The sequence below is a fragment of the Leucopleurus acutus genome, assembly GCF_964270905.1.
Source record: "Leucopleurus acutus genome assembly, chromosome: 5".
Taxonomy (NCBI): Eukaryota; Metazoa; Chordata; class Mammalia; order Artiodactyla; family Delphinidae; genus Leucopleurus; species Leucopleurus acutus.
Window position 1 is genome coordinate 121,819,596 of NC_139147.1, and position 18,329 is coordinate 121,837,924.

Sequence of the window (18,329 nt, forward strand, 5' to 3'; positions counted from 1 at the left end):
CACTCCTATGTGAGTTTTTTTTTTCTTTCAGTTCTTAAAATTGCTGTAAAATACACGTAACAAAATTCACAGCCTTAGTCATTTTTAAGTATGCAGTTCAGGGGCACTGAATATATTCATAATGTTGTGCAGCCATGTTTAAGACAGTCATTTTAAAGTCTTTGTCTGATATATCTGCCATCAGGACTTTTTCAGGGACAGTTTCTGATTTCTTTTTTCCCCTTGCGTTGGCCATAATTTCCTGTTGTGATTTTTCGTTGTTGAAAACTGGGTGTGTAGATCTAATAACGTAGTAACTCTGGAAATCAGAATTTCCCTCGTCCCCAAGGTTTGCTGTTGTTTGTTAACTGGCTTTGTTCATTTAAAAAAAAAAAAAAATTGTTGTGGGCTGTCACTGTGCCAAGGATCAGCCTGAGGTGTAAACTTAAGGTCTGCTCAGGTCTTTTCTGAGCCTTTCCCTGGGCGTGTGTGGTCACTTTCTAATTTTCCCAGATATGCAATGTCCTAGTCTTTAATGTCTGGCTGTGGAAAGGGTAAAAAGAGAAAAATGAAGGAGGGAGGGAAGGCCAGGAGTCCTTTCAATCCCCTGGAAGTCACTTCAGCTGGAGGGGGGCTGGCGGGGGCTGGGTGGAACGATGTGAGGAGTTACAACAGCAGTGCTGCCCACTTCTTTGTCTGCACCTCTGTGAGCAGAAGCAGCAGTCCCCAACCAGGACACGGATGCCTGATATTTGGAGACCGGGCCCTTTTTGCCCACCCTGGCTCCCACATGCTGTGTGCAAACTGCTCCAGGAACAGTGTACAGCTGCCAGCCACATGGCTGGGGTTGGGGGAGGGGTAGCTACTACTGCACCATCAGCTATAAATTGACCAAAATTAGCTGAAATTTACCATCCAGGCCTTCCTCTGGAAGGTGCAAGACTTCCTTAGACTCCAGAGTTTCAGAAGAGTTGTATGAGACAGATTCTGCCCGTGCAATTGTTGCCCAGGTGAATAGATGGATTCCTGATGCTTCCCATTCTGGCATCTTCTCAGAATCCTCTTTCCAACATGAATTTTTAGGACAGAACTGCAGCAATATCTCTGGCATATTTGGAAAACGATTACAGAAAATTGTGGATTACTAACGGAGAGGACAGCTAGTTGATGGCAATTAGTAATGGAAAGTTATTAGTTATAAAAATTCATCTGGGTCTAATCATTAAGAGCCTGGAAATCGGGCAAAAGCAGATAAAATTTCTTCTGCTGTCAGTGGAGTTCTTTTAACAGATGGGAAGCAACTGAAGGTATTTGATCAGTAAAGGACACTTATTCATTCATTTATTTGTTTAATAGGTATTGTTTGAATATATACTGTGTAGGAGATGGTTTTTTAGACAGGAAGGGTGCAGGGATGGAATGGGAGGGCTGGAGAGCCAAAAACCTGTTGTGGAGGAATTCACAGACATGTAACTTACAAAGGAATATGATGTGGGAATAGGAATATGGGAACTTAAAATAAGACCAGGTCTCCTTTAAGGAATTGGGAATATCTTAATTGAGGAGATAACATTTTGTGGTTTTGGAGGAATACTAGTTTACCAGGTGAAGAATATTGAGAGCTTAACAGTAAGGTCATGGGCTGCTCAGGGAATGGTAAATAATTCATGCCTCTGGAGTTGTGGGAAATAGACCTTGAAAAGCAATTTGGGATCTGATCATTAAGGGTGTAGTGTGATTTATTTGATGAGGGAAACATCAGATTTTTAGGCAGGGGAACTGAAATGATTTTCTTTATTTTTTTCTCATCTGGAATAGTTTAATTGGCATTAATGAACTAATATTTGACATAAAGAACAATACTAGATTTTAGTAAGACTTTTTTTTTTTTTTTTGTGATACGCGGGCCTCTCACTGCTGTGGCCTCTCCCGTTGCGGAGCACAGGCCCCGGATGCGCAGGCTCAGCGGCCATGTCCCACGGGCCCAGCCGCTCCACGGCATGTGGGATCTTCCCGGACTGGGGCACGAACCCACGTCCCCTGCATCGGCAGGCAGACTCCCAACCCCTGCGCCACCAGGGAAGCCCTTAGTAATAAGCCTTTTGATTACATCTACTCATTGAATTTATATCTCTAATTAATATCCATAGACTTTAAATGTGTGGGCTTTAAGAACTGGATTAGAATCATAGTTCTACCATTTTGTAGCATTTATACAAGTTATTTGATGTGGTAAACCTCCATTTTCTCATCTGAATTATTGGGCTTCTTAAGTTTCTGGGCACTATTGACAGGGGGGAAGTAATGAGATTTCTGTTGAATGGGGAAGAAATCAAGTGAGACTCTCCACTGTATGTAATGTAGTCTGAGTGTACTCTACGGACTGGTTGAAGGCCATAAAAAAGGTGTGCATTTAATCTATAAGAGACAATTAGTTCTAAATAGGTTTTTGTATGCTGTGCTTAAGGATTTGGAGAAGGGAACCACTGAAGGTTTTTAAGCAGGAATCCATATGGTCCAGTTTTTCCAAACTGCTTCAGTTGTATCCCAGTATAATTATTAATAGTGTGCCCCCTTTAACTCTCAATGGTTAACCCAGTGTGGATAATAAATTTTGTGGCCAGTCACCTTCTAAAACAAAAATATAGTAAGAACAGAGAGCTGTGGTTGAGCCATTTAGAATACAAGTAATGAGAAAAAAATAAAAGGAACCCCCCTAGAAGGTTGGAGTGAAACAGAGAAGAGTCTTTACAAAAATCTTTACAAAAGCCAAGAGAGGATAATTTTAATGGTATTAAGAACATGAGATTTGTGAGGTCAGCAAGGTCACATTCGCAAGGTTATGGAGCATAAGTGTACATTGATTTTCCAAGTAGAGCTCCTTGTCTACTCTAGACAGTACAGTTTCATTTGGGCACTTGGAGAGAAGCCAAATTGGGTCGTTTCTTTGAGGCTAAGGACTCTGCCCTTTATTTTTATATCCCTAGTGCCTAGCACAGTAGGTATCATGTAGGAGGTACTTGGTGCTTTTTTTAAGAATTGAAATATAATTAATCGTTTGTAAAAAGGTGAGAGAGCAGCTATGGATATCACACTTTAAAAAAATTCCGTCAGACGGAAAGGAGGATGTTTTTAGTTGGGCAGCAGTTAGAAAGGAAAGATCTCTGCATCTTAAACGTTAAGATGAACTCAGTGAAGAGGGAAAAATTAAAATTTCTGAAAAGGGAAGGAAGTTTGAAAGCTAAAGTTCTTGCCGCTTAGGGAAGAGTCTATTACAAAGTGAACAGTGTGGCCTTAAAGAGATAAGTGGATAACATACCCTCACCTGCCCTCCAACCCCACCCCCAACCCTTTGATGATTTAGGAATATTCTAATGAAAAGAGTACAGACATCAGAGTCAGAAAACCTAGAGCTAAATCTTGACTTTACATTTTACTAGATTAGTGGCAAATCATTTACTCTCTTATATTTAAATGATTCAGCTAGAGATTTTAGTGGCATCTGTGAGATGCCTGGAAACCCCTCCACAGATCTCTTCCTCATCTACCTAGCTACTACATTTTCGTGATTATGTCCTTCTGGCCACAGTTGATTGTTCCCCAGCACATCATCGCTTTGACAGCATTTCACTGGCCAGGACGAGCGCCTGACCCAAATTCAGCCAATGAATGTCTTCCTGGTATGTTAAGGCACAGGCTGAGAGAGGGTTAGTGGAATCTGTAAGATATAAAACTAGTGACACGTCAATGACCATGTTTCCCACCGGCTGAAGAATACTGATCTGTAGTGAAAGAGAATGATGCTGGCGTGAGAGAAAAATCAGAGGTAAAAGAAAGGAGTCAGACAGACCCAGTCCTGGCAGCCTGAGAGTTCCTGAGACCCTGCTCACCCCTGACCCTCCTAGTTTGTTTCTCTAACCTTTTCTTGCATTCGGTGAGCTAGCCAGTTGAGCCAACTAATTTCTTTTCAAGTCAGACTAGTATGAGTTGAGTTTCTTTACCTTATAACTCAACTAATACCTGAATTTGGGTGAAGTGTTGTGACTCCAATGCTCGTGCTTCCTCCACTGTAACATATTCTTTCTCTAGGGCTGAAAATCTTTGGTCTAAAGTTCTGTCCCTTCCTAACTTGTGAGGGCTTCAGTGAACTATGTCTGTCCTCTCCAGCGCCTTTGGTCTCTTCCCTTTCCATAGATCCTTCTCTGAGGTACTGGCAAATGCCTCCCTCATCCTGGAAAGCCTTCGCCTTGATTCATTCGGCTCCGCTAATTCAGCTGTGACTAAAGCACGCAAAGGGATTTTGGTAGAAGATAAGTTTAGAAAGGGGCCAGATTGAGGAAAATTTAGACAGCAGTTTTAGGTCGTTTGCTGTTATTGTCTAGACCAAAGATGTTTAATAGAACTTTCTGTGATGATGGAAATGTTCTGTATCTGCAAGCTGTTAGCCACATGTTGAGGACTTAACATGTGTCTAGTGCAACTGGGAATTGAATTTTTAATTTTATTTAAATTTAATCAGTTTAAATTTAAATAGCCGTATATGGCTAAGGCTACCAATGTTGATAGTGCAGGTCTAGCCATCAGGAGGTCATCAAAAGTTGTATTTCTTATTTCTTTTGTTTTGTTTTTTAAATCAGGGAAATGATGTGTGTTTTAGAAAAAAAAAAAACAACTGGAAACAATGTGGTCATTTGGATGGTGAGGAAGAGGCAAGAATAGAAAATCACTTTCTTTTCAGGATGACGATGCCTGTAACAAGGATGGGGCATGTAGGAGGGTGAGCTGCTTTGGGACAGTAGACGTGGAGCTCAGTCCTGCAGAAGTTGCGTTGACGTCGTGGGACTTGTAGACAGAGATGTCCAATAGGCCATTGCAATGAGAGTTTAGAGCAGAGAAGCCCAAGACTAGAAGTATACATTTTTGTAGTCGTCTACATAGAGGTGACAAAGCCATAGAAATGGGTAATGTCCTCCAAAGAGGAAATATAAATCTTGGAGAAACAAGCATCAAGGGCAGAACCTTGAAAGATGTCTACATTTAAAAGGTAGAGGAAGAGGAGGTGCAAAGGTGAAGTTAACTATGGTCACTATGCTATACGTTAGATTACCAGAACTTATTCATCTTATAGCTGGAAGTTTAGATTTAGATTACTTCCATGTCTTAGCTATTGTGAATAATGCTGCAATAAACATGAGAGTGCATAGAAAAATACTATATGATATTTTTAAGAAACCGACACTTACCCATGCGAGTGGTAGCAGGAACTCTTTGCTTTAGGCATAGCCCTCATCAGGGACATTAGACATTTTACTTGAAAATGTGAATAAGTATGTCCCTCATGATATGGATCTGGTAGATAGTTATATTTAGCAGGCATGGGGCAAGTAAAAACTATTATTGTGCTATCATAGTGTAATTTCTGCCTATAGAATCACAAATGTATCTGTAAAATATGGTTAGTCTTTGGTCAGATGGCCAATAGACATAGCAAACCCTAGTCCAAATAAGTTAGCTTATAAACTTGGGGAAGAGAATGGCTTGTCCCCTTTGGTGTTTGCTAGATAATCAGTAGTTGTAAATAATATAATGCTTAAGTAGATTTTCTTTCTTTCTTTTTTGGCAACTCTGGACGGCTTGCAAGATCTTAGTTCCCTGACTGGGGATCGAACCCAGGCCCCCTTCGGTGGAAGTGCAGGATCTTAACCACCAGACTGCCAGGGAATTCCCTTAAGTAGATTTTCTATCTAAGATTAAGGAGAAATTGTTTGGGAGAACCTACATAAGATGCATTTTATTATGCCAGTGGGAAGACTCATGAACTTCCCCACAATGTGTCGTACACTCATGAAGGCGTACAGAAGGTAGTGATCAAGCTGCCTGCTGAGAAAAGCTTGGGAGTAGATTGAAGAGCAGTGTGAATGAAGAATTTGGGAGTTGAAAGGGGGCACTGGCAAGGAAGGGAAAGAGAGACAAGTAAACATGGTAGAGAAGGGCTTAAGGTCAGATCTCTGGAGCAGACCATAAGGAGCAGGTCAGTTTGCTGCCTAGCTCAGTGCCTGATGCATAGTAGGTGCTCAATAAGTATTTGTTGAAGGAAAGATGAATGATGGTTAGGGAGAAAAAACATTGCTCCTGCAGGACCAATGGAATCCTCCTTTGGCCCAATGTTATTTTATTCATTACTTGACCTCAGTCATCACAATGTCTTCCTGACCTTGGGTTACTGTTAATTTATTGTTAGAATACATACTAACTATTCCAGGTAGAATATTTGAACATGTAAATCACTGTCCAGCCCTGGGGGTGGGGGAGGGGACGCTCTGCCTACTTCCTACTACTAGAAGTAGTAGGATCGCAGTGCCTGAGTATTAGAAAGTTTAATTTCCTTTTAAGACTGTAGCAGAGTAGGTATGACAATATCTAGACCCTGAATATCCTGGCCTTGGGTGACATGGGCGATCACTTCTGGCTAACCTCACAGGTTAGAGGTATGTGCATATTTACTCTGTGTGGTTTCTGGTAAGGTGATCAAGAATGGTGAGAAGCAGGATAGGGAGATTAAAATTATTTCCAAATGTGGGTATGTAAACAGATGTAACCATGTTAGATTTTAATACACAAAACTGATTGGATGCTGGGTAATTTTCTTCTTTTTTTATTCAAAACTCCTCTGAAAACTGATAGTCCACAAAACCTTAGTGTATAGAATTTTAACTGATTCCTTTACTCAAATATTATAGTGACCTCATTTGATATTGAAAACAGATTTTAGAATCTGAAAAGATACAGAGCCATAGAGGTTGTATTTTCAGTTTTAAGCTAATATGTACTTGCAGCTCAATTTAATTTATACCCTATGCTATATTATTTTTGACATATCTCTGTGTGTATATAAGTGTAATATGTGGTACATAGTCTGTTTACAAAGAAAAACTTGACTAAGAAAAAGCTCTGTTTGATCTGTTTCTTTCAGTATATGTTTATTGGGGTGTCTAACAGGCTCTGTTTTAGCCACTGGGGATATAGCACTAAACCAAGCGCAAGATCCTTGCCCTGCTGGAGCTGTTGTCAAGACATACTTTCAGAGGGGAATATTTCAGATTAGGTGGTACCTAATCAAAGAAGGAAAGGTACCTTATTCATCCAGGAGGGTTACACTTTCAGGGAACTGAGATATAAACCACTGAAGGCAGGGATTTTCATTTGGCTTTTGTTCACTGCTGTATCCACGGAGCCCAAAATAGTGCTTGGCTCATATGTCCGTTGACTGAAGCGTTTATTGTTTTGAATTTGTATAATCAGAGACATGTACTTTGATAAATGATCTTTACACCGAGCTGGTTGAAAATTTTATAGTCTCCTTTACCTTATTTTTATGTTTGTTACCTACTTTCTCTTCCTCTTGGGGCCCATTGTCAGGACGCAGGCACAGCTTATTAATATTAATAATTAGTCATATGGTAATCTGATATTGCAAAGGTTAGATTTGGAAAGGAATTTAATAGGTCATCTTTTGTTCAGCTTCCTGCCTAGGAAAAACCGAGTAAGATAATTAGGTATGTATTTTTAATTAATCATTTAAAAAACTAGGACAACATAATTGGGTTCTCTCGAGAAAATGGAGAAAGGTACTTAACCCTAGATACAAAGGTACTAACCTGAAAAAGTTAGAACTTCTAACTGTGTGGGAAAGTGAAAAAAATTCGAGCACCACTAAGCTGCTCTTTGTTGATATCAGAAATGGGCCTGTCATTCATTTTGGCATTGAAGCATAGCCTCCTATCTCAGGGGGCAGAACCAGGACTTTTTTTTTTTCCTCCCAGAGGAGCTGGACAGTTATTACAGGTTGAAAAGCCTGACTAGTTTTTCAACAGTTTCTCCTCCTTTTTTTTTTTTTTCCCCCTGAAACTCATGGTGCTTTTGCTCTGCTTTCAAGATGCACTGAGGCCTCCTGCTTTGTGACTGCTTTGGAGCCCGCAAATACCCTGACATGTATAATTCGAAATATGCAGGTTTCATAAGTAAGTTCCATCTTGGTTTTTAGCCAGTTAAAATTCAAGTTATTTTTAGAAAAATGTTAGGGTGGAGTTAGGCAGTGTATTGTTTCACCACTTTTATTTTAAGCCTGTTTCTAAAACAGTAAGACCTGTACTTTGTTCGTTTTTAAGTGTCTTTGTTGCATTAGACAGTATTCATATGTCTTTTAAAAGCTAGTAATGAAACTATTTTCTTGAGCATCTTTTTAGTTTTACTGAGAAGTATTTTAAATTGAGTGTTTCTGAGCTCGATTGCTCATGTCTGACACAGTCTCAAGTTTCCACTGAATGGTAACAAAGACTGTAGAGTGTTGTTGGTACTGCAGTGAGAGGCATGCTTCATTAGACCAGGTAAGAGAGATCATTTTGTTTCTTACTGCTGGGTGCGTTTTTACAGGGTTTATTTTATATTCTTTCAACAGCAGCAGTGTTAAATTGATAAATAGCCAGGAGCACGCTGAATTCAAGACGTCCTTGCTTGTTGCAGACAGGAAAGCTACAGGGTATGGGGGTTGGGGTGGGGGGGGAGGGGTAGAGTAAGCTTAGTTTATCACTGTTACTTATATAAATCAATTTAAATATAAAGATAATTCTGGAGCTCCATTTTCTCCGTGCAAGAACTAAAGAAGCAGTTAAAGAAATGAATAATATTAAAGGTACTTCGTGGTTCTTACTTGTGAGTGCAATTCAGATGTGAGTTTTTACTTTCATTTCTTTCCAGTAGTTAATAAAATAAGCTTTGCCTCTAACTCTACGTTTTTTTTTCCATTTACGAAAACTTTGAAATTGTCAACAGCAAAATATGCTTCCTCAGGATCTTTGAAATAAACCTGACACTTACAAAAACATTTCAGCTTTTATAGCTGTTTCATTCTCTCTTTTTCCTAGTACATTTTTCTTAAAAGTATTTGTGCTTTGAAAATGTCAGCTGTATTCTAATGAAGCTCAGGCATTGTTTGCTCATAAAGGGGCCGGTGCATTCCACTGCTTTATGGTTTATTATGAGGCACAGTGTGAGAGTTTGGGTGGCACCATTTGGTGTCTGCCTCTTGGGGTAGTGACTGCCATTATGTTCGCGTTGGATTGGCAAAGAAAATATAGAGTGCAAGATCCTATATGAATCTGGATCCTGTGAAGAAAATCTTTACCATAAACAATAGCTACGTGAGCCTGGAATGTGTGACAACTTGAGCTGATCACTTCAAGTATACTCTTGAAGCCTGTATTTTAGTTATAATTAATAGTCTCCCAGTAACATCTCTGGTTTTGTGATGTATGTAAATAACATTTACTCATTATTTGAACTGTAGTAAAGTGAATGTCTCTAGGTAAACTATGACATTTTAAATGGACACGGTACAATTTTCAATCATACATGTACTTTAAAAAAAAGTTTGAAGGAACTTAGTGTCGGGGGGAGGGGGAGTGGGAGTGGGAGAGGAGGTCAGGCAGAGAGGCTTTCTTTCAGTTGGGAAAGCCCTGATGAAGAGAAAAAGCAACAGATGTTTCTTCTGTTACAATTGAGGTTGTTTCATTCAAAATTCACAGTAGCTGGAAACGGGAGGGGTGGCCATAAATCTGACTTAATCAGTGAATAAAGAAAACTTAGTCATTTCAAATTTATTCTTTTACATTCAGGATTTGAGAAACAGTGTAGAGTAACATATTCTGAGTAACATACTTTTTGAAGAGGCTTTTCTTAATCTTAAAAATTTTATGTGTAATTAGTGGAAATGTGAGAAAGCTAATTTTAGTGCCTTTAAGTGATGGAGAAAATGATTATTAAGTCATAAAGAATATTAGGAAAAAAACGAAGCCACTATAAAATATATAAGGAATACTTAGGTGGCAAAAGTTTGTAATTACACAATAGGTATTAAGGCTCAAAATGAAATTGCAGTATGAAACATCATTTGCATTTAGTGAGAGACTATTTTATCTTCAGTGTGAAGCCATGAGACTTATTTCTAAAGAGCTTTGAATAAGAAATGTGGGAGAAATATTTTGAGTTTAATTGAAATGATGTGTTGCAGTTTCCCTCTTTAAAAAAAAGATAGTAAGTAAGCTAATGGAAGGAGGGGAATGTTTATCTGCTGAAAAGAATAAGAAGAGCTTGGACGTGATATGCATGTAATGAAAGCAGTCAAAAAATAGTTTTTTAATTCGTGGAGTTCATAATGAGTAAAGTAAAAATCTATCCTTTTACAAGTAACATGTAGAGAAGTTCTGTGCTCCCGTATACTGTGTGTTTATATACATTACAACTTTATGTATTTCTTAAAGTTAGCTCTTAGAAAACCAGTGCTGAGCGCTGAATCTTTCACATATTAGGCACTTATTAAATTTTGCCCTACCCTACACTGTAAAGTTAGTAATAACATATAATAGCCAAAAACTTCTTTGAACCGTAGTTCAAAATTTGCATATTGAGCAAATGTTAAACGATTTTCTAAATGTTTAGTTGGTCTAAGGAAAGGACTGAGAAAGATACCAAGATTCAAGGAGGTTATTAAAAATGTCTCTTGCTCTGAGCTAGGATCTGTGGGCTTCCCTGAAGATTTTCTTTGCTTCAAATAATGACAATAGAATTTAGAGATTTCAAAACTTTTCAGATCATTGTTTGAATTAAGATTGAGTTTAAAATCGATCTGTGTACATTTTGCTTTTTTAAGGAATAGCAATATGGAGCATTTGAATTTTTTTCTAAGATAACCAACTTACATGGAGTTTAAAATGGATTTACCAAGTTATAGGTTTGATTAGAGTAAGAACTTTTATAATTTTGACCAAAGAATGTATAGTTTTGATGGAATAGACAGTCCTAAAAAATAGTTGATGACCTCACATGTGAAACATAACCTCGACAGCATCATAGATTGCAGTTATCAAAAATGTGTGTCAGCGGCTTCCCCGGTGGCGCAGTGGTTAAGAATCTGCCTGCCAATGCAGGGGGACACGGGTTCGAGCCCTGGTCTGGGAGGATCCCACATGCCACGGAGCAACTAAGCCCCTGCGCCACAACTACTGAGCCTGTGCTCTAGAGCCCGCGAGCCACAACTACTGAGCCCACGTGCCACAACTACTGAAGCCCGCGTGCCTAGAGCCCGTGCTCCACAACAAGAGAAGCCACCGCAGTGAGAAGCCCGGGCACAGCAACAAAGACCCAATGCAGCCAAAAGTAAAAATAAATAAAATAAATAAATTTATATTAAAAAAAGTGTGTCACTTATGATCATAAATGTAGGCATGACAGTACGTTACAGCATCATTAACAACAGTGCAGAAGTAATTGAGACTGTTAACCCTTCAATTTAAGAGCAATATATTGGCTGAAAGAAGACTTCTGGAGTGAAGTACCTGTGGTTCCTGACTTATATGTGAACTCTTTAGCAAAAATTGATGTCTGGGGCAATCTGAGCCTTCCCTATTCATTTTTCTCCAATTCAGAATACCCAGAGAGTGACCGATGTAGACGTTCTCTCTGCCTTACATATTTTAATGCAATTAGAAACTGTCGACGGTGACCTAGAAATCTCTCATTTCTGGTGTGGAAGTCAGAGGGAAGATTTGCCGGACACCTACATTTTTCTGAAAAGAAAACATTTTACGCCGTTGTTAGGAGCAGGTTTGAGTGTTGTGCCTTAAGTGTATTATGAGCTAACTGTTTTGCAAGTGGCTCCAGGAACCGATGGTGTAATAGCATTCTTCCTTTCTACCAAGTTTTAAGCAACCAGTTTTCAAGTGAACTTTTGGGTCTTGACTCTAAAGCTGGAGATATCAGCAGGGGGCTTTGTTTTCGGCATTTGGCTCTCTTGCAAAGTTTGGCAGCTCTCTTGGCAATTTCTCTGACAGAAAGATGAAGAGACTTCTAACTGAGCACTTACTGTTTGCCAAGTACACCCAGTAGAACTTATTTATAAAATTTAGCAGAATCTTTTTTTTTTTTTTTTTTTGCGGTACGCGGGCCTCTCACTGTTGTGGCCTCTCCCGTTGCGGAGCACAGGCTCTGGATGCACAGGCTCAGCGGCCATGGCTCACGGGCCCAGCCGCTCTGTGGCATGTGGGATCCTCCCGGACCGGGGCATGAACCCGCGTCCCCTACATCGGCAGGCGGACTCTCAACCACTGCGCCACCAGGGAAGCCCTAGCAGAATCTTTTAATGGGCAAGATTTTAGTACAAAAGCGTTTGTTGATACTGGTGTCTAAGATTTCCTGCTCTTGACAGTATGGTTTAAATGTAGCTTCAGTAATAGCTCTCAGTGGAACATATTATTGAAATACGAAGTTGGTAACAATGCAATTTTGAATGAGCTACTTAGCATGACCTATGGAATATAATGATCCCTTTTCTTATTTTCTAAGGAAAAGAACTGCCTTTGAAATTCTGATTCATGGGTGGTCTTTGGTCTTTTTGAATTTGTATCCTAAAGTTCTAAATTTGTTTTAAATTTATTTTAAGAACGCACCTTTTAAACTCTGGATCTGTCTGTAGTCATTGCCACCTTTTGTAAATACTAGAAAAATAGCTTCTCTTGACTGTAAATTTAAAATGATTTATTTGTTAACACTGGCTGGGGCAGGTTACCGTCTCAGAGGGTAGTGGGCTTCTTCTTGAGAGTGATTTCCAATTCAGTGCCTTTGGGTGTTGTAATGCTCATCAGTTCTGACCCTTGTGGTTGCGCCCAGCTGCGTTGATCTCTAGCCATTCAGTGGCTCTTGGTACCAGATAAAATGTGCTGCTTTCTGTTCACACTCTTTTCTAGGCATGCGGACAGCGTCTGTGTGCCATCTGGCAAGTGTGTTGGCTGTGGTGATGGTGCTAAAAGTAGTGGTTGAAAATAGGCTAAACATTGAAAAGATACAGCATTTAAGAACAAGAGACAAAAATGATGATGATGATAATAATATAAGGGTCACTTGGCCCCTTCTCTTTTTAAAATGAAAATAGAGGTAAGTGTAGTAGAAAGAGTCTACTTAGACTCCATTACTTCCTGAATTTGAACAGAGAGGAAAGGGGCACTTGCAGCAGTTTGTCCCAGTCCTGCTTGATCCTAACCATCCTCTGAGGCACTTGTTTAAAATACGCATTCCCACCTGGTTTCTTTAGGTGGTTAGTGGAACCCAGAAATACGTATTTTGAATAAGAGGGACACTGCCCTCTCCCACTTTTGTTCACCCCCTTTGTATCCTATGTCCAAGCACATTTGGTAAGAATTACTGGGAAGGCGTGGAAGAACCAAGTTGTTTGAGGCCATATGGTGAACTAATTCAATTATTAATCAGAAGATAGAGTGTCCAAAACTGGGAAATTCTAATTAAGGAGGTGGAAGAGAAATGAGAAAATTCAGAATTAAAAGATGGTCCTTGTCTGAGCAGGGTAAATAGAAAAAGGACAAAAGGACATGTTTTAAATAAAGATAAAGAAGCCAGTGAAGAAGCAGTAGGATCCAGCCTCTAGATGCGATGCATGTTTTTGGATGGACATCGACAAAGTATTGAAAGGGAAGGGTCCTACAAGAGAAACCCAGTGAGAATGGACTAAATGATTTCTAAGATCTTTTAGCTTTGAGGTTTGAGGAACTAAATGAAAACAGTTATAATATTCCAGATACTAGAGCTTGAATTAAGGAGTTCATCTAAGCAATGAAGAGGCCCTGTTTAAATCCTGACATGTAGGAAGATGGAAAAAGAAATGTTTTTCTCCTTTCAGGTTGAAGAATCCGGGGCATTTATGGTTCTGGATACCAGAGAAAGAGGGAGCTAGCTAATTGTTTTAAAAGGTGTCCTCCAAGTAAAAATGCTTATGGAAGCCAAGAGAAAAGACTTGATCCTCTAGGGAAAGTATGTAGGAAAGACTGACTTAAAAGATTTATTGACCCATTAGGAGTATACCCTGAGGGCTGTAGAACTGTTTTTTTGTTATGGTCATTTCAAGGATCCTTTCTGTGGTTCTTTGGAAAGATTCTGGTGAGGTGGTCCACTGGGGGGAAATCACAGAAGTCCTGTGCTCTGACAGCTGCGAAAACATCCCGCCTTTGGCTTCCATGCCTGTGATATGTAGGAATGTGCATTTCAGATCTTCTGTCTTTATCTATGCGTTAAGGATACTTGATTTCCACTTTGGAACCACATGCAGAGAGGGAGGTTCTAGAGGTCACTTTAACCATTACACTTTGGAGATATTATGAAGTTTTATCTCCTGTTTCTCACCCTGACCATTTGCAGTGATATTATGGTCACCCACGTTAAAGAGTTTAGTAATGGATGGTGGCCTTTGGATTTAATCTTGGCAACTTTGGTGAACATGATTGAGTACAGATGCAACAAAATAGAACATAACAGTGTTATAGGGTGCATATAGGTAATGCACATTATAGTAGCTAACCTATAAATAGAATGAAAACTAAAAAAAAAAAAAAATCTGAGTATATTTAAACAAAACCGAATGAAGTCAGAGTGACTGCAAGGTTTATTTACCTTCAATTCCCGTTCCTGACATGCACCTTATACATGGATGTGCTGTATTTTACTATCTTACAGATTTGCTGTTTCCAGTTGGATATGTTGTCTTTTCAAATTAATTATGAGCAATTAATATGTGTTTCATTTATGAAGATAGTGCTGTTGATCTATTGGGCCTGAGTTATTTTTCAAATAAAGGTGATAGATATCCCCTGAGCCATCATATTGTTCCCCCTACTTTACTCTCTCTTCAGTGACATATGTTGCTTTCTAGATGGCCGGCTGAAATTAGAAATATAGTCTGAAGGTTGTGGAATCTTTGCTCTTTGCAAAATGAATGGACCTATTCCAGAACCGACCTGGGACTTGACCTCATTAGTACTGTATTTGAAACTGATCGATAGTCCTTTAAAACAGTTATTAACAAATAATTAAAAGGTAGTGTGGGAAGGAAAGAGATGCTTGACACTTTTCTTCTTCTGAGTCTCCTTATTCTCTGTTTGAAATGTTAATTGTGAATGAAGTGAAGCACATGATACTGTCACATAAGTAGGCAGATCAGTGGAGCAAATAGAAAGTCAATAAGGTAGACTTTCATGTTAGCATGGGGGAGGGGGAGTAGATTACTCATTAAAAGTAGCCATTTAGGAAAAATAAATTGGATCATTCGCTTCTCACATCAAATAAATTCCAGATGGTCAAGGATGTAAAATTTAAAATGAAGGCATCGAAGGACTATAAGAAAACATGGGGGATGTTTAATACAGACTTTAATATGTAACGAATGATAATTAAATTCAAAGAACAGCATATCCAACTGGAAATACCAAACCTGTAAGATGAGTAAAACATAGCACGCCCATGCACAACGCGCAGCTTCAGGGTGGGAAGCGAAGATAAATAAACAAACTTTGCAGCTACTCCAACCGCCTTTATTTTTATATTTAAACAGACTCACAGACCTTTTTAATGGCACTAAAGTCATAAAAGGAAAGAACTATGAGATGGGCAGCATTCTTTTAAAATGTGGAAAGAAAATCATATATAAAAGCCAAAGACAAATGTCAAATTGGGAAAAATATTTTCAGCAGGTGTAACAAAGAATACTCTTATTCCTTCGATATTTAAAGAGGGTCAGCCAGTGAAACAAATCATCAACAGCCAACAGAAAGTTGGTCATAATTCTCAGGAAGGAAAATTTAGATGACTTTTAAACGAAACACGTCAGTCTTATTCATAATAATAAAACCAAAATAAAATCAATGTGAGATACTATTTTTAACCTAAAGATTGACAACAATAAAGTTTGATAACACACTGAGTTGGTAAGGATATGTGGAAATGAATACATTTCATACATTTCTGAACAGAGGGTGAATTGTTACAGCCAGTTGGTACAACCAATGTGTGTAAAGACATATGTGTAGTCATTGCAATATTACTTGTAGTAATAAAAGATTTTACTGTTAATCATGTTTGTAACACTAAAAGCTTTCCATTATTAAGGGACTCAGATAAGCTGCTAGAGCCATAAAAAGAAGTATTACATAGCTAATGAAGTAAATATTGAAGCAAAATTACATATGTATGTACGTAGTATGGAAAGACATCTAAAATAGGTATAGTATTGTTAAGTGGTAAAAAAGCAACATGCAAACTGATATGCAAACCATATGTGTAAGGAGAAAAGGATATGTATTGCATATATGTTTGTATATGCCTAGAGTATTTCTGAAAGGTTATATATGAACTGGCACCAGTAGCTGTCACTAGGGAAGGGAATGGTTAGGTGGTGGTCGGGGACGAGAGGAGACTTAGTTTAACTGTATACTCCTGTCTCCGGAATTTGTATCACATGCTTCCATGCAGACATTCATGTATTTGTGCATTCATTCATTCATTCATCCATCCAACAAATATTTGTTGAACTATGTTATGTCCCAGGCACTGTGCTAGGTGCTGGAGATACAGCGGTGAATAAGATAACGAATCTCCTGTTCTTATAGAACTTAACATTCTGAGAGTGGGTGCTTATATGCTTATAAGCAAGTAAATATAAATTTGCAGTACATCATATACAGATAAGTACTCTGGTGGAAAGTCATAGTAAGTGAAGAAGTGCTGATGTAGGGTGATCAGGCATCTCTGATACACTGACAGCTGAGCACAGTCTTCAAGGAAGCTGGGGAATAAGGCATGTAGATATCTGCGGGAAGAAAGTTACTGGCAGAGGAAACTTTTAAGGACAAAGGCCACGAGGTAGAAATTTGCTTGTCATGGTTTGAGGAACAGCAAAGAGGCCTGGGTGAATGTAGTGGATTGAAGGGAGAGATTTGACAGTTGATGAGGTCAGAAAGGAGGGGTCAGGTGACACAGGGCTCTGTAAACCATCACACAGACTGAGATGCAAAGCCCACTGGAGAGCTGAAAGAGAATTACTCCACAAAGCAGGATCACGCTGACCGCTGCGAACAGCAGTGCTGTTCAGTAGGATAATGTAAGTCGCATAATTTAAAATTTTCTAGTAGCCACATTTAAAAAGGTAAAAAGAAACAGCTAAAATTAATCTGAATGATAGGTTTTTATTTAATCCAATATCCGAAACATTATCATTGAACATGGAATCAATATAATCAAATTTTTAGAGAGTTAGGTTTTGATTACTTAGCCTTGAAAATCTGTATTTTACACTTAGAGCACATTTCTGTTTAGATGTTAAATTTTCAACAATTGAGGTGAAATGTAGTACTACCAAAACAATAATGCTGTTTTTAATGGGAAAATATTTTAGACTGCTTCAATTTTTAAATTTAAATTCGTTAAAATTAAATACGTTTAGAAATTAGGTCCTCAGTTGTACTAACTACTAAAGTCGTGCTTTATAGCCTCTGATCTAGTGACTACTGTATCGGAAGGCTTGGGAGTAGTTTTGTGGGGTGAGGTGGGCCTAATGCAGGACTGGTGGATGAATCAGGAAGATATTGCAATAATTCAGTCTAGAAATGGTGACTTGGATCATAGTGGTAGCAGTGGAGTGGATGAGAAGTGGTTATGTTCCAGATAACATTTTATTTTATTTTTTGTAAACATTAAATCATTTTTATTGTGGGTATGGATACAGACGTATAGCAAAGAACTAAGTAAAAATTTAAAATAAGGACCACCATCATAAATGTAAACCAGCAATGTTCTGACACAGCCACCTCTTGCTACATAGATTGTTTGGGGTTGGTTTTTTGTTTTTGTTTTTTTTTACATTGGCCATCTACCTTTTCTTTTTAGTATATACAATTAAAAAAAAATTTATTTATTTATTTTTGGCTGTGTTGGGTCTTCGTTCCTGTGCGAGGGCTTTCTCCAGTTGCGGCGAGCGGGGGCTACTCTTCATCGCGGTGCGCGGACCTCTCACTGTCAGCGGCCTCTCTTGTTGCGGAGCACAAGCTCCAGATGCGCAGGCTCAGTAGTTGTGGCTCACGGGCCTAGTTGCTCCGTGGCACGTGGGATCTTCCCAGATCAGGGCTCGAACCCATGTCCTCTGCATTGGCAGGCAGCTTCTCAACCACTGCGCCACCAGGGAAGCCCCAATATGCAATTTTTAAAGGTTACTTTCCATGAACAGATACTACAAAACATTAGCTATGTTCCCTGTGTTGTACAATACACCCTTGAGCCTATCTTACACCCAATAATTTGTGCCTCGCACTCCCCCACCCCTATATTGTCCCTCTCCTTCCTCCCCACTGGCAACCACTAGTTTGTTTTCTATTCAGGATACATTTTTAAAGATAGGACCAATAGGATTTATTAATGGGTTGTATGTAGGCTATAAGAGAAGGTCAACAGTGATCTCT

The 18,329-nt window shown here is 39.0% G+C and overlaps 1 protein-coding gene across 5 annotated transcripts in view; it reads left to right on the top strand.

The window, feature by feature from the left end:
• Positions 1 to 18,329, top strand: part of TFDP2 (transcription factor Dp-2) — a 166,649-nt gene that overhangs the window by 89,047 nt on the left and 59,273 nt on the right. For 2 of the 5 annotated variants that reach the window (XM_082840249.1, XM_082840250.1), the window contains exon 1: positions 7,575 to 8,000. The exons of the other annotated variants lie outside the window; for them this stretch is intronic. In XM_082840249.1, the coding sequence (XP_082696375.1) occupies positions 7,970 to 8,000 (31 nt within the window). In that variant the 5' untranslated portion in view covers positions 7,575 to 7,969. Of the gene's footprint in view, positions 1 to 7,574; positions 8,001 to 18,329 lie in introns of those variants that run through there. 5 annotated transcript variants of the gene reach the window in all.